The sequence below is a fragment of the Carettochelys insculpta genome, chromosome 11 (genome assembly GCF_033958435.1).
Source record: "Carettochelys insculpta isolate YL-2023 chromosome 11, ASM3395843v1, whole genome shotgun sequence".
NCBI lineage: Eukaryota > Metazoa > Chordata > Testudines > Carettochelyidae > Carettochelys > Carettochelys insculpta.
The window spans coordinates 48,477,522-48,492,670 of NC_134147.1; the positions used below are offsets into that span (position 1 = coordinate 48,477,522).

Consider the following 15,149-nt stretch of genomic DNA (forward strand, 5'->3'; position numbering starts at 1 on the left):
CACACTCTGCAATTAACAGCCAAGGAGCTGTTTCTGTGCAGGGCTGCCAACCCAGTGCAGAGGAGGTAATAATGCTTCCCACAGGTGTGGGCGGCACGCCTCACACAACAGCAATGTAGCATTACAGGGTCTGAGCGGAATGGGTTTGTTAGTGCAGAATGTACTTGTCAGCAGGGGAGGGCAGCAGCTATGCAGCAAGCAGGGATCACGTGCCTGTTCGTTCTCACTCCCTCTGAAAAGATCTTACAGAAGTGAGAGAGCTTACCAGTGCACAGCCAAAAAGTCACGCACACTTAGACCTGCACAGCCCTGCGAGAAGCAGCTAAAGCAGGCTGCACACGTCTGAGACGCTCAGAGACCTGGCTCTCATGTCTCAGAGGGTGGAGGACCAGGTGAGGGTACCACCTGGAGCTACTGGACTGTACAGAGCAATGCTGGTCAAATCAGGTAAGCACAGGTGTCGCTGGCAAGTCTCTCTGGTGAGCTCTAAGGCAGCACTGCAAATTTCATCATTTTGAAATTTCCATTTGCTATGAGGTGTGCTCTTCTCCTGCTTTGGCTTTGACAGCAGCAAAGGTGAAGGACTGGATGACCTCTCCCGGATCTGGGCTGTCTCTGAGTTTCCCTAATAGCAATAGTCTGCAGCACATACATGTTTATCTACGGGACTATTTCACAGCAAGTTTTAAGCCGTGTAACTCTTTTGAGGTCTCTCATTCCTGTAAGTCTTCTGCAGTTCAGAGGCTTCTTGTGCCTCTCCAAATGGACCCATTGACCGCTGTGTAATGTAAGCAATCTCACCCTGTGAATTCAGTGTTCTGTTGGGAAGGGAATTGTAGTGGACGAAGATATGTGCTAATGAAACCCCTGCTGTTTAAGTGGAGATTTGTCTCTGTTCGGTATCTTTGAGCTACGTACAACACTTGCTGGTGATTGGGACAATGGGCTTTTTTTACTATGAGTGCGCCAAAAGCAGAGAGCAAATATGTGATGATATATTAGTAGTGAATGTGTGATCAGCAACAAAATGTAAGATTTTTAGGCATCTTTCACTTCTGCACAAACACAGCTAAGTGGCGGCAGGGGTAATAATTAGCAACAGGTACTTTGGAGAGAGACTTCTCCTGCACCCATGAAAAATTTCAATAGTAAAGACTCAAAATCCTGCCGTCACATTATGGCTCTGTCCCCTCCCATAGAATACCTAGAGTGGCGTGTTTTTGTAAGTGTACAGCGCTTGGCATTTCTGAAAGGCACTTCACTGAGACAGCTTGTTAATTGTTAATCAAGGCAGGCATCCAGGAACTGTCATGTGTACTTAACTGTCACAATCAAAGAAATTTTAAACTCAATTGTTAACTAATTTACCAGATTTCGCCTGCTTCCACCACAGAAGGGAATTGGCTGCCAGGGTAACTTTCAAGCTTAGCTGAAACTCCGTCAAATTTCTTTGCGCTGCAAACACCTTTTAACTCGGGTTGCCGAAAAATAAGCCAGTGTTTGTTGCATTTGGATCATTTGATTATTGCTCATTCTGTTCACTCCCTATGGGGCATCTGACACTGGTCTCTGTCGGAAGAAAGGATACCAGGCCAGATGGACCTTTGGTCTGACCCAGCGTGGCCATTCTTCTGCTCTGAAAAAATTAGCTAGTGAGCAGAATTGAGCAGTCCCTGGCGTCACATCCAATTTGGATTTGAACATCTTTTGAAAGTATCCATACTAACAACTCATGTTCTCTGTTGGCAGTCCAAGCTGCAGGTTCTCAGTAGGCACTGGACCACTCTTAGTCATGCAGCTGCAAATCTAGAGGGATCCCATTAAGTTGAAATGAGTTAATTCCAACTTAATTTACAACAGTTGAGATGACAGCAGAATTTGTCCCCTTATTTTCAAGAATGTTGCTAGGAGTTGTGATGGGGTCGGGACCTGGGCAAATGGGCACCCAGGAGCCATGACTAGGAGTGTGACTCCTTGCACAGCTGTTTTGGGGGTGTTATAGGGCAAGTCTCTGTCCCAGTGATGTTGGTGTTAATCCAGAGTGCTGCCACAGTCTATCTAGAGGTCAAACATGGAGGGTTGTAGGAGGGGCTGAGTGGTTCAGAAAGTCTGCGTGTGCAGTGGAGCCTTTGCCTTTAACATATGGTTACTAGATCAGTCTAGCTGAGATCAGTAGTAACCCAATGATGTTACCTCTGAGAACTATTGACCTACATGGGCATAAAGGGTGTGGTCTCCTCCCAGTAGATGGGCAGCCACCTCCCCAAAGCCGACCCTGCTGCTAGCTGTGCTGCACTTGCTCTGTGGAGGGAAAGAGATCTCCATTCCCCAGTGCAGGCTGCCTGCTACCTTTCGCCAGTGCAAACTTCATGTGTATCAATATATCAAGTTGCAGAGATTTGACAGTAAAAATAGGTTGTAGGGAACAGACCCACACTGATACTGGGGACAAACTAAGCAATCCATCGGTCTTTGTATCTCTAATTTATGAATACATCTCCATGGGGCCACCGTTTCAAGACTAAAAACTCAGACAGGAAAGCCACCAGTCCTGTGCTGAGCGGGACACTGGGAAACTTTCCTCATATGTTCTTTATCCCCAAATCCAGCTTCAGGAACACAGTTAAAAATCCAGCTGGCAATAGGTGATATGTCCGCTGCATAAAAATGTGATCAGATACTGCAGTCAAGATTTCTTTGCTTTCCCCCAGCAAGTTTTTACCACAAAAGGCCATTTTCTCTCTCCCTATTCACAGGGAGCAGTGACTTCCTCTCTAGCAGTCCCTAGAGAGATTGCCTTTGCTAAGAGATGAGTTTCATAAATTAGTGGAGAAAAGTCACAGAGAGGTAGCTGTGTTAGTCTGTATCTTCACAAAGCACAAAAGCAGTCCTGTAAGCATTTTAAAGACTAACAAAATAATTTATCAGGTGATGAGCATTCGTGGGACAGACCCACTTCTTCAGAATTTATTAGCAGAATTTCCAGATCTGAAGAAGTGGGTCTGTTTAATGAAAGCTCGTCACCTAATAGATAATTTTGTTAGTCTTTCGTCCTAGTGAACAAAAGTTTCTTTCCACAGCCAGAGTGACATGTAGCCCAGATATGCACACCCTGTGCCTGGCTGAAACCACATGGATCTTAATGTAACTGTTAAAAAGAAAAAAAAACCCAGTTGGCATTATCTAAAACTAAGGAGCAGTAGAAGGAAGGGCCCCAAAGTCTCCGCAGCCCTTTCCTTCCCATAAGAACAGCATGCTGCATTTGAAATGCCAGCTGTGTGTTCTTTCTCCTTCTGAGATTGTGCCCTTTCTTCTGTCCCTGAATTTTAGGCTCAATCAAAGCTCAGAGGACCTGCAATGTGCACATTTGTGGCTTTCATGCAGAGAGTTAGGAATCATTTCCCAGGGCGAGCGCATCAGATTGCATTTGCCCTATTGCATTCTCATTACTAGAATTAGGCTTGGTTAATTATTTAAAACTCCAGATTATATGGGTACAAAGGGTTTTTGTCTCCCTTTTGGAGCATGTCCCGTTGTTACGCAGTGATGTGACTACCCAACCCAAGGGAGAGTGAAGTGGAGGGGCAAGTCTCCCAGGTCTCAAACAAAACAGAACAAACGCCCCACCCAGCAAAATTCCACAGGCTGCCTACCTGGCAGAGACTAAGTGCCCATACGTTTAAAGGAAAAGTCCTAATTGTGATGCCAGTGATGATCTGAGAGAGAGGATCATTAGCACCTGCCAGTCATAGGGCTTTCTGTGCTGCTAATTGTAATGTGCATCTCCACTGCAGATACCGTAAGGAATCAGGTTGTCATTTTGTCCCAGCAATGATCCTTGCCAAAAAGGAGACTCAAATGGTTACTGCTCTGAGTCATGCACTGTAGATTTTGGCCCTTTAAAAGAAAGTAAGGGATTTCTGAACACCACTGACTCACCGGTAGAGTCTAGGATGCGTTCACTTTTGCTCATATAAACAAGACTGTTCGGGATTTGCCTCTTTTTTTAGTCAAGTACCAAAGTTTTCAAAACACTTAATTTTCCTGGGGTTCGGTGAATTCAAGAGGATCAGGCCAGCTCAGCATTTAAAATGATTCTGGCTTGGACACTAGGTTCTTATTAATTTCATGCAAGACATATATTCCCACTAGCTGCAGAATATTAGCTGTGCCACTCCTAACTGACAACATGGAGACCAGAATATGGCTGTTTTCTGTGTTTTCAGAGCAACGCCCAGGAGTAACTGTGGCTGGAACAAATAGATTGTGTCTCTTTGGTCAGGGTTCTTTTGCAAATCTAATTCTGATCTGTAAAAATGTAGAGGCAGATCCTGGCATAGCAGCACTGCCTTTCAGGGGAGCTGTGACAATTTACCTGCAGATATTCCCCAGTGACCTTACTGTGGGAGTCATAGAGCAAAAGACAATTCCACCAGACAAAAATTCATGACAGACTAATGCTTCCTTGTGTCCATGGAACAAAAGTCACAACAACTATCTGTCACTTTCCCACAACATCAGATTGTACCAAAGTCGCAGTACATGTCAGCAAAGTTGGGAAATAGATCAACAGATCTCTGGAGTGGTGTGATATGGTTGGAAATGTTACCTAAGGCTACTAAGAGAGGTGAGACATCTTAAAGTTACTTATGCTGAGTGGGTCAACGAGACTGTAGATGGATTCAAAACTCGCATGACTTACCCAGAGTAAACTCAAGTTAAAATTGTAACAAACAGCCTCCCCTTGGTTTGTTACTGACTGTAGCTTTTAGGTCTTTGTATGACTTGGGTACAGGATGTTGGGTTCCAGAACGGCCCACATGGAAATATTTTCAGTCTTATCACTTTTTAGTCGAGTACAAAAAAAAATAGTCCAGATAGGCAAAGGGTTATGACGTAAATCGTGAAGAAGTAAGAAATTCTAATAGAAGGGTAATTGCTTTGCCTTAGCTCATTCTTTAGGATGTCATGTCTTAGTACCATCATGCTGCATGGAGCACTGCATAGAGAGACAGGTCTGAAGTCAGTGGAAACTCTCCCACAGATTACAATTGCCTTGGGCTCAGATCCACACAGTGACTTCACGCATTGGTCTCAGACCCTCTGCAACTGGGCTCCGCAGGCTTGTGTCACCTGTGTTGCCAAGGGCTTGCAGGAAACCAGTTGCCAGAGCTATGCAAAGTTCTGGGTCTTGCTGTTTGAAATGCTTGGGTTAAAACGTCTGGAAATAGTAGTTTCCTTCAACAACTGCGCAAGGCTTTCAAAGTACCCGATTCATCACCCAGGCTCCCTACAAGGACAGTCTTCTGCTTTGTCCTGGGGCTCTACCTGGGAAGATTTACGCTATATGGTGATAAGGTGGAAATTCTAGTTCTTAGTGTATGGGTTTTGAGATATCAGATGGCTCTTTTGGTCAGCCAGGCTCTTTCCATTAAGTTGTAGGGATTTTTAATGCACGGCTACTAAAATACTAGCCTGTAGCAGGTGCCTTGTGTCCCTGTCAGTGTGGATTCCACACATTGTTACGTGAGACTGAAAGCGCTTTGCATTCCTGCATTGTACATCCTGGTGTAATGCAAGTGAGCATTGGCAGCAGTTACTCTTCTGAACAAACTGCTGACTGTTGCCTACCTTTTTCAACACATCCACGTGTAGAGGCACAATGGTGCACTTCTGCATGTGTCACCTTGGACGCACGAAAACCCTCCTTGTCCTTATGCAACAAAGAGTTGTGCTCTTGCATGTAGATGTGTGTGCATGATCCAGCCTTCCAGCAGGATCGGCAGCTTTGCTTGACAAAGAGAGGTACGCACTTGAGCCTCTCTTCAGACAAGCACTTCGGCAAGTGCTTACCTCCCATGTGTCAGAGAGGTCGCCGTGTTAGTCTGCAGCTTCGAGAACAGCAAGAAGTCCTGTGGCACCTTATAGACTAACAGATATTTTGGAGCATGAGCTTTCATGGGCAAAGACCCACTTCATCAGATGCATGATTGGGGGGCGGTTTCCAGAGGGGTACTCTGGCCCTCACTTTTACTGAGACCCTCCCTCTTTAAGTACCTCTCTGGAAGCCCCCCTCCCACACTCGTGCGTCTGATGCCGCGGGCCTTTGCCCACGAAAGCTTATGCTCCCAATTATCTGTTAGTCTATAAGGTACCACAGGACTGCTTGCTGTACCTCCCATGTTGTTCATAAGCAGTGAATGCTGTGGCAGGCAGAGTGTCAGGAAAGAGATTTCTATTCAGCATGCACAGAGGCCAGTTTTATATTGACAGGGATTTGTGTTTCTCTGTAGCTGCCTTGCCCATTTTGCATTCCTGAGCCCCTGATGACACACCAAACTGGGTGCCTCCTGAAACTTGACCCTTTATCTCCATTTCCAGGCATTGGCATGCATCTTTGATTTCAGTGTTAAAGTTAGGTGTGTACTTTGCTGCACTGGGGCCACAGGGGGTGCACCTCTGTGAAACTTGACAACCTAAAGCCCAAACTATATCTACCCATATGTCCCTAAGTTCTGGTTCATGTTTAACCAGGGGTGAATTTTGGTGGCCAGGTTGTAGACTCCTTAAAAGCAGGGAGCAAAGTTGACATATGTGATGCAGCCTGAACTGTGGCAAGAAGACTGATGGTATCGTTCCATTTCACCTGATGTCCCAATGTCATTACTGCAATACTCACAATTGCTTTTAGTGCAGTCAGGGCCTGCCAACACTGATGCCAATTGTGGTACTAGGTTGAAAGAGAAAGCTTCATTTGAGCATCTCTCGAGCTTATCTAAAGTCAGCCCTTTCCTGTACAAATACAGACCAACTGAGCTGAGATCTTTCAACTCATTCCACCCTCTGTCACAGCCAGATTTTCACAGTAGGGGAATCGTATGCTTCTTTGGCAAAATATCACACCAAACATCTTTGGGAGCAGAAGGCGTTCAGAATGCTGCTGCATTTTCCATCCACTCAGTGAGTTTTAAATGGCCTTTGCTTTGCCAAACCCTTTTTGCCTCTGTGCCACAAAGGAAACTGAGACTCTAAATGAATTAGCAAACGCAATGGTGTCAGTGCCATGTCAGCCATTCGTAATTGTTACAGAGGTGGGTTTTTTAAACCGAACAGCAAGATCAGTGTGTGTCTTTGAATATAGCCTTAAATACCTGCTTGATACTTTGCTTTCTCCTTGCCTTAACCTAGCCATTATTCAAAATCTGTTGCTGTTTTATAAACATCTCTCCCAGATCTTGTCACACAAATGCTCTGTACAGAAGGTTTTAATAGAATTTCTGCAGGATACAGCATGGGGGTGGAGAGTTGTTTTTTAAGTTTAGCTGAGCAGCGTTTTAAAAGGAGCTGGCTTGGGCACTGGAACCTTGGTGCAAGTTTGAGTTGCTATGGAGACCTGTTGTGTTTGATATTTGTGCTTTGGCAGACAAAATGCTGCTTGAATCTAGAACACCACTATAATGTCAAATTCTTGGAAATCATTATAAGATTCATCAGTGTCACAGCTGAGCACATCGAGGGAGTATTGTAGGTTGTTTCTTAGTGTCAGAGCAACAGCAGAACCATTCCAAATGGCTGGGATAAGCCACATGGAGACAGAATATATTGAGTTGTGGTTTTAGATTACTTGTGTAATGTGTTTTCTCCCACTACACAATAAACATTTTAATAAGATACCAACCCAGTTCAACAGCCACCATCACTAATTTGCTGCTTTGTTATTACTGTACTGCAATTTGTTCTTTTTTAATTCAGGCAGGATAGACAAATAGCCGACTGGTTACTTGCTACAGCATAAATTACTAGACGGGAGGGCTGGAATATTAGAATATGCCTTTCAGCCAGTGATTTTACCCACCTGGAAGAGCCAGGTTATATGAGAGGTTCAGGAATCTTGGTCATGGTTTGACTTTCTGGCCAGTCTCCAGCAGAAGCAGGGTTCCCTAGAATTATGAACAATGATATTTCCTCCATGTGTCCTGACCCCATTCCAGGAATCATGTTTTGGGCCCCTAGTTTTACCTGGGTGCCCTATGTCCTTATCACCTAAAGACAGAGAGAAGGAGGAGGAGTGTTTTATTGATAGCATCTACTCTGAAGCAATCAGATTATATCAAGAAGGGCAAAATAATGAAATACAATGAACAGTCAGTCATCCCTGAAAATCCAGTGCCAGTACGTCTGAATGTTAGAACATAAGAATGGCCCTACTGGATCAGATCAAAGATCCATCCAGCTTAGTATCCTGTCTTCCAACAGAGGCCAATGCCAGGTATCCCAGAGAAATAAACAGAACTGGTAATCATCAAATGACCCCTCCCCTGTCACCCACTCCCAGCTTCTGGCAAACTAAGGCTCGGGACCCCATTCCTACTCATTCTGGCTAATAGCCATTGACGCACCCATTTGCCATGAATTTATCTAGTTCTTTTTTTAACCCTGTTATAGTCTTCTTGTAGTTATTTTCTAACTTTCAGCTATCCCTCCCCCTCTTTTTTGTTGTTGTTGCTCCTAGTTTGTTTTAAAAAATACTTTGGGGGCTGGTATATTGCATGCTTGGTCTCTGCCTGAAGATGAACTTTCGTGGAAAGACTGAATCAAATCATGTTGGCAATACTGCAGTTATTCATTCAAGGACAAAAACGTTTTCCCCAGATGTTCCAATGAGAAAATTAGGACTTCAATAACTCAGCTATCAGAAACTAGGAACTGCAAATTTGGCTTTTTTTGTAGATCTCTTTGAAACTTGAACTTGTTTTGTAGCTCTTACTGAAGTTAACCTGCTCTGAAACAGAAAAGCTCCATAGCACTGAAATTATAACTTTTGAAAGTCAGCACTTGTATGTGTGCATTAGACTTTTCCCACACACTTTATGAAAGTATGTATGGACTTAATTTATATTTGTATATTTCCAGGTTAAGGGCGCATTTGCTAGGTCATGCCAGGAAAGGCTGTATTAGTCAAGGATTTCCCAGTGGTCAACATTAATAATCATTGAAAAGTCTGTGAAATGATTTTGTTCCAACAGTGACTGATGAAGCGTCACTGGGATCTACCAAACCACCTCACTCTGAAATTTCAGGCTTCAGCCTTTTTCAAATTTTCTAAATTGGAATAAAGACAGCAGAATAGCAGATATCCCCGTTAAAGGAATCTACTTGGTTAGTGAACCCAGCTGAGCTGGTGCGTTTCACTGGCTGAGTGTTCTATATAAAAATATTATAAGGTTGGCCCTGGGAGCTAATCCACTTGACATTCTTGAGATTATTCTTATGCATGCAGACTGGTAGACAAAGCAGCTAGAGCCCTTTGATAACGGCACCTGGACACCAAGAAAAGTCTTTGTCAGGTCTGGGAATATATGGTCCTGTGGTCATGGTGCAAGGCCACAGAGTAACTCATTTCTCCAAGACAGGGAGAATTTCTAGAGTGAATCCTTTCAGCTAAGAGATAAATAGAAGAACCTCATATACATTCTCTGTGACAGTCTGAGAGAGGTAGCCATGTTAGTCAGTAGCTTCACAAATAATAAGCGGTGCTGTAGCTCCTTAGGGACTAACAAATGTATTGGGTCATGACCATGTATCTCCAGTCTTGTAGGGAAGTGCCATCAGTGAGACCCAAAGAGCAGAAGCAAGTGAGATCCAGAGATGGTTTAAAGGTCAGGTCACACTATGACTTTGAGTTTCTATTCTAATCCAGAAAATACAACTAAGCCTGAAGGAGCATGATGCTAGTGTCTGCAAGCCGGCTCCCTGGAGAGAAAAGAGCACCATGGCCATCCGGAAGCCATCACCCTGCCTGGAGAGTACTCAGAACGGCTACGTCTACACTGGCACACTACATCAAAGTAGCCTATTTGAACGTAAGAACATCGAAATAGGTTACTTCAACGTGTATCATCTACACGTCCTCCAGGGCTGTTGCCACTGACGTTCAACGTCGAAGTAGCAACGGGGAACATCGAAAGGAGCCACCCCGGAAGGAAATGCGGAGCGTCCACACACACAAGCACTCTCCGTCGAAATAAGGGGCCAGCAAAGCCTGCAGACAGGGTCACAGGCTGGACTAGCCCTTCTGGGGTAAGAGCAAGCTGCTCCCTTAAAGGGCCCCCCTCCCAGACACACTCGGCCTGCACGGCACGAGGTCCACAGAGCCGACAACCAGTTGCAGACCCCATGAATACAGCATGGACCCCCAGCTGCAGCAGCAGCAGCCAGAAGCCCTGGGCTAAGGGCTGCTGCACACGGTGACCATAGAGCCCCGCAGGGGCTGGACAGAGCGTCTCTCAACCCCTCAGCTGATGGCCGCCATGGAGGACCCCGCTATTTTGAAGTAGCAGGACGCGGATCGTCTACACACTCCCTACTTCGACATTGAATGTCGAAGTAGGGCGCTATTCCCATCTTTGGATGGGAATAGCGATTTCAGCATCTCGCCACCTAACGTTGATTTCAACGTCGAAATAGCACACGGTGCGTGTAGACGTGAGGCATGCTATTTCGACGTTGTGCCGGCTACTTCGAAGTAGCCAGCTAGTGTCGACGCACCCAATAAGAATATCAAAAACATCCACGCTGGGTCAGACCAGTGGTCCATCTAGCCCAGTATTCTACCTCTGACAGTGACGAATGCCAGAGCATCAGCAGGCATATGCAGAACAGAGCAGACAGAGTTATCTGCCCTATATCCCCTCCTGACAGTCAGAGGTTTAGGGTCAGCCTGAGCATGGGGTTGCATCCCTACCCAGCTTGGCTAATCGCCATCATGGACCGATTCTGTGTGAACTTACAGAGTTCTTGTTTGAACTCAGTTAACCGTGCGCTATGTCAAAAAGGACTTCCTCTTGTTTGTATTAATCCAGCTGGTACTAATTCCACTGGGGGGACCCTTGGTTTTTGTATCATGGGAAAGGTTAAATCACACATCCCTATTCTCTCCTTCCACTCCAGGCATGATTTTACAGACCTCCCTCAGATCCCCCCTTAGTTGTAACTTTGATAAATTAAACAGCCCTAATCATTTTAGTTTCTCCTCATGTGGAAGCTGTTCCATGCCTGGATCATCTTTCTTGTCCTTCTCTGAACCTTGTCCATTTCCATTATATCCTTTTTGAGATGAGACACCCAGTATGGGACACCATAGCACATTATATAGGCACTCTATATTTTTTTTACTTATTTTCTATTCTTTTCTTAATAGTTCTTAATATTTTGTTGCTTTTTTAACCACTGTGGCTGCCCATGAAACAGTGTTTTCAGAGAACTACGCATGATGATGCTAAGGTTTCTTTTCTGAGTGGGAACAGCTAATTTAGAACTCAGAATTTAAATCCCAGAATGGGATTGATAGAGCGAAGCGGGAGCTTACAGCCCCCCTGAAGTCAGCGAGAGGCAAGTTTGGTTGGGGGCCTGACAGGAGTTGAGGATGAAACAGAAAATGGGATGGCCAGCACAAATCTACACCCGTTCCAAACAGCAGTGTCAGTCAGACATTCTAGCGAGGCTCATTCCATACAAGTGCAGGGCTCCTCTTTCTAAATCTAGGTTTGAGAGCACAGTCAGTGGCCCCAGCAAAAGCTTATTGACATGTGTTCTTTAACACACACCTGCTTGGGGCTGCAAACAGCCTGATGTGGCAATGTCTTGGGTACCAAACCACCACCTGCAGGTAAAAGGAAGGCTGACACAGCAAACATGGCCACCATCTCCCAGTGCTTCCAAAGAGGCTGACGCCAGGTTGTCAGGGATGCTGGCAGCTCCTGAGCCACCTTGTAAGGGCCAGGAAGTAAACAGCTACACGTGGAGGTGCAGCGATTGAGACACGTGGAAGCAGCTTGGAGCTGGCAATTCTGACAGAGTAGAGTGTGGCTGGACGTCCTTGCTGAAGGCAGACACGTTCACGCTAAGCAGCTGGAAGGACACATATTGTTCATGACCAGGACTTTGCTTCTTTGCTCAGGGCTTTTGCATTTTAGTGACACTTGCAAGAATGCTGTTCTGCCCTCAGAACATCAGACCTCTGAGAGGGGTCCAAAAACAGCCAGATATAATTAGCCACTGATGCTGTAACACCAGCCAGAGGCAGCAGCCTCCAGAGGCTGTGTGACTAGGGTGACCATCCGTCCCATAGTGGGCAGGATGGGCCCATATTTGGGACGCCAAAAAGGCGCCTCCACTTATTTTTAGAAAGGGACTCATTGTCCTGTATTTGCCCCCCCACCCCCCAACCTCTGACCTTTTCCGCCAGCAGCTGCTGGCGGGAGTCACTTCCCTGAGCCTCGGGGAAGTGGAGGGGGTGTGGGCAGCTGCCATCTCATTCCCAACTCCCCAGGGCTTGGTGGAGCCAGGAGGAGCCGCCCCTCCCTCCCTGTCCCGTATTTGGAGATGCGGTCGCCCTTTACATGACTGAAAGGCCTGTCTGTGGTGGGTGCAGGGCCATGAACTCAGTATAGATCTCAGCACTTAGACAGTGACCTGACATTTTAGCTACATGATTGGCTCTCAGGAGCAGCATCTGGCAAACTAACCAGCATGTAGCCAAATCTGGGGAGCTACAATTTTCCTAGCATGGTCGAGTTCCAGACAACATGTTTGTTCTCATCCAACACTCCAAAGAGCCCATGCTGTTAAATCACCGGCTCTTGCTTTTCCAAAACTTTCTTTAGGGAAGTTCTCAGCTGGAAAGAACAGTCATTAACCCTCTCGTAAAAAATGTACAGGTGGACCAGAAAGGCAGCTGACTTCATGCTCCCAAGTATGGTGCTGATTTCAGCTCTGCGCCCCATTTATAGTGACCAATGTCTGGGGGCAGCTCTTGGGCTCAAATCAAAGTTTCTCCTCTGGATCCTTCTCAAATGTCTGTAAAACTCCATAGTAATGAAACAACAGGTATGGCAAACCCACTCAGATAGTCCGTCCAAGCCTAGAGCTATACAAACATTCAAAGATAAGCAAGGAGAAATGTCAGCTAAGCTCCTCCCCTACCTGAGCCTTATGGTTTAGAAGAAAAAGTCTGCGTACTGTACTCTCAGGCCAGACTGGGCGTTCAGGGTCACATACCATGGTGCATACGTTAAATATCTCAAAGTTTTGCTTTCTAAGCAGAACTTCCCTGTTGCTTTTGAACCAGTGATATGATAAAGACTCACTGTATTTTTCTTGACCAAGGTGTCCAGCATGCTAGACGTTGCCATAGAAACTTCCTTTATGTTGCTACCAGAGTAAACATTTGCTTAAAACTTACCTGACTTGTTGGCATGCGTGTTCCAGCGCTGCAGATCTGCAGGGACTTCGGCTGTGTTCTGAAATGCCAAACTTAGGCAAGATTCTTCTCTAAGATCAGGTCAGCAGTGAGATTTGCACAGACAAGGTAACGGACTGTGCACCGTGTGTCTCTGAGAGGAGAATTTCGCCATCACCCTTTGGGCCTAGGCATTGTCTTGGTATACACTTCACCAGGGGAATCCCTCTTTTCACCACTCCTACCCCTGTGGGTGGGAAGCCTGTTCCTTTAAAAGGAAATCACTTTCCCCCTCTTATGCCTCGCTTCCTCTTCAGTTGGAGGTTTTGGTTCCAATTTCCCCCTGTTCCAATTTCCAGTTGCTCCCCTGTTTAGCTTGCACACTGTCCAAGCGCAGAGTATAACGGCAGAAGGTGAGCAGATGAATACCTGCTGCAGAGAAGGCTGGTCTAACCACTGCCTGGCTTCCAGTGCTTTAGAAATGTCATGTTTTTATTAAAATAGATTGGTTCCTGAGTCTAGAGCTTGGTTGCGCCCAGCTGGACTGTGCACGTAACCGTTAGGGTCCGCTCCCACGCCCCTGGTGTAAGTCAACAAAATACCATGTCTGATGGGGCTCTGCAGAGTAACCAGCTGGTGATCTGGGCCTTAAACAGGCGTGACTTACATTTGGGCTCCATGGCTATCACGTCTGACACTGCTGTCCCGTGTGGAAAGTGGTAGCGTAGCGTCTGTCTCCTCCTCCTGCTAGGACATGGACTGGGGCCATCTTCTCCTTTCACAGTGCTGTGTGGAAACTGCCTCAAGCTGAGACCAAATCAAACGCCCTCCAGTGTCCATGGCCTTTCTCAGATCTCTGCAGTCTGGCCTTTGTCACCCTGAAAAGTGCCTTTCCCAGAAATCCACTGATATCTGGACATAGACAAGGCTTGAACAGCAAGCCTGCGGTTCCCCAGGTGGTGCGCCAGGTGAGTACCCCTGTAAAGTAACAGGTCTGAAGAAGTGGCTCTGTCCCACGAACACTCACCTAATAAACCATTTTGCGAGTCTTTAAAGTGCTACTTGACTGCTTGTTGTTTTGATAGTGTATAGACTAGCACGGCCTCCTCTCTGTTACTAGCCCCCACAGAGGAGCCCTTAGAACCCTGCACAATCTTCTCCACTGCTGCAGTCGGAGAGCGTTTTTCAATGGCGGATAGAACACTTCTTGCTACATTGCCAAGCCCAGCATAAAGGCACACAGGGGCCTGCAGCGGTTTCCAGCGGTGGCCATATCTCACTGGCATATGGCTGACCCTTGCGAAAGCAGGCCTGGTGCTGCACAAGGGGCTTGGGTTACATCACAGACACTCTGAATGCTGATACTAAGCAGTCCGATAGCCTTGTACCTTTGATACTAGTCACAGTCAGGCCGGAAGACTTTGGCTGTGCTCCACCAGAGGCACTTCAGGTCATTTGGACAGAGTGTGCCCGTCTGGTAGAGTGCAGTGGGAGGGATGCCTGGGCCTTAACCCGCCGGTAAGCCCTGAGTCATGCTTCAGGGAACACCAGCACTTTGGCTGTTCTCATTTTTCTTTTTATACTCCACCCATTGTAAATTGTACCCCGAGCTGTGTCAGACAAAGGCCTGTGGAGATTTACCTAAGAAGGGCCATAGTCAGTCAGACCATAGGTCCATCTAGCCCAGTATCCCAGCTTCTGACAGTGCCCAACGCCAGGTGCCCAAGAGGGAATGGACAGAACTGGCAATCAAGTGATCCTTTCCCTGTCACCCACTCCCAGCTTCTGACAAACCAAGACTCGGGACATCCCTGCCCATCCTGGCTTACAGCCATTGATGGCCCTGTCCTCCACGAATTTATCTAGCTCTTTTTATGAGCCCTGTTACAGTCTTGGCCTTTGCAACATC

The 15,149-nt window shown here is 46.3% G+C and overlaps 1 protein-coding gene across 3 annotated transcripts in view; it reads left to right on the forward strand.

The window, feature by feature from the left end:
* Positions 1 to 282: 282 nt before the first annotated feature.
* The window catches only part of FAM107A (family with sequence similarity 107 member A), a 59,863-nt gene continuing 44,996 nt past the window's right edge, over positions 283 to 15,149 (forward strand). For all 3 annotated transcript variants that reach the window (XR_012647000.1, XM_075005647.1, XM_075005646.1), the window contains exon 1: positions 283 to 447. Coding sequence is in view for 2 of the 3 variants with exons in the window: in XM_075005647.1 (XP_074861748.1) it covers positions 369 to 447 (79 nt within the window). In the remaining variant the exon portion in view is untranslated. The remainder of the gene's footprint in view (positions 448 to 15,149) is intronic.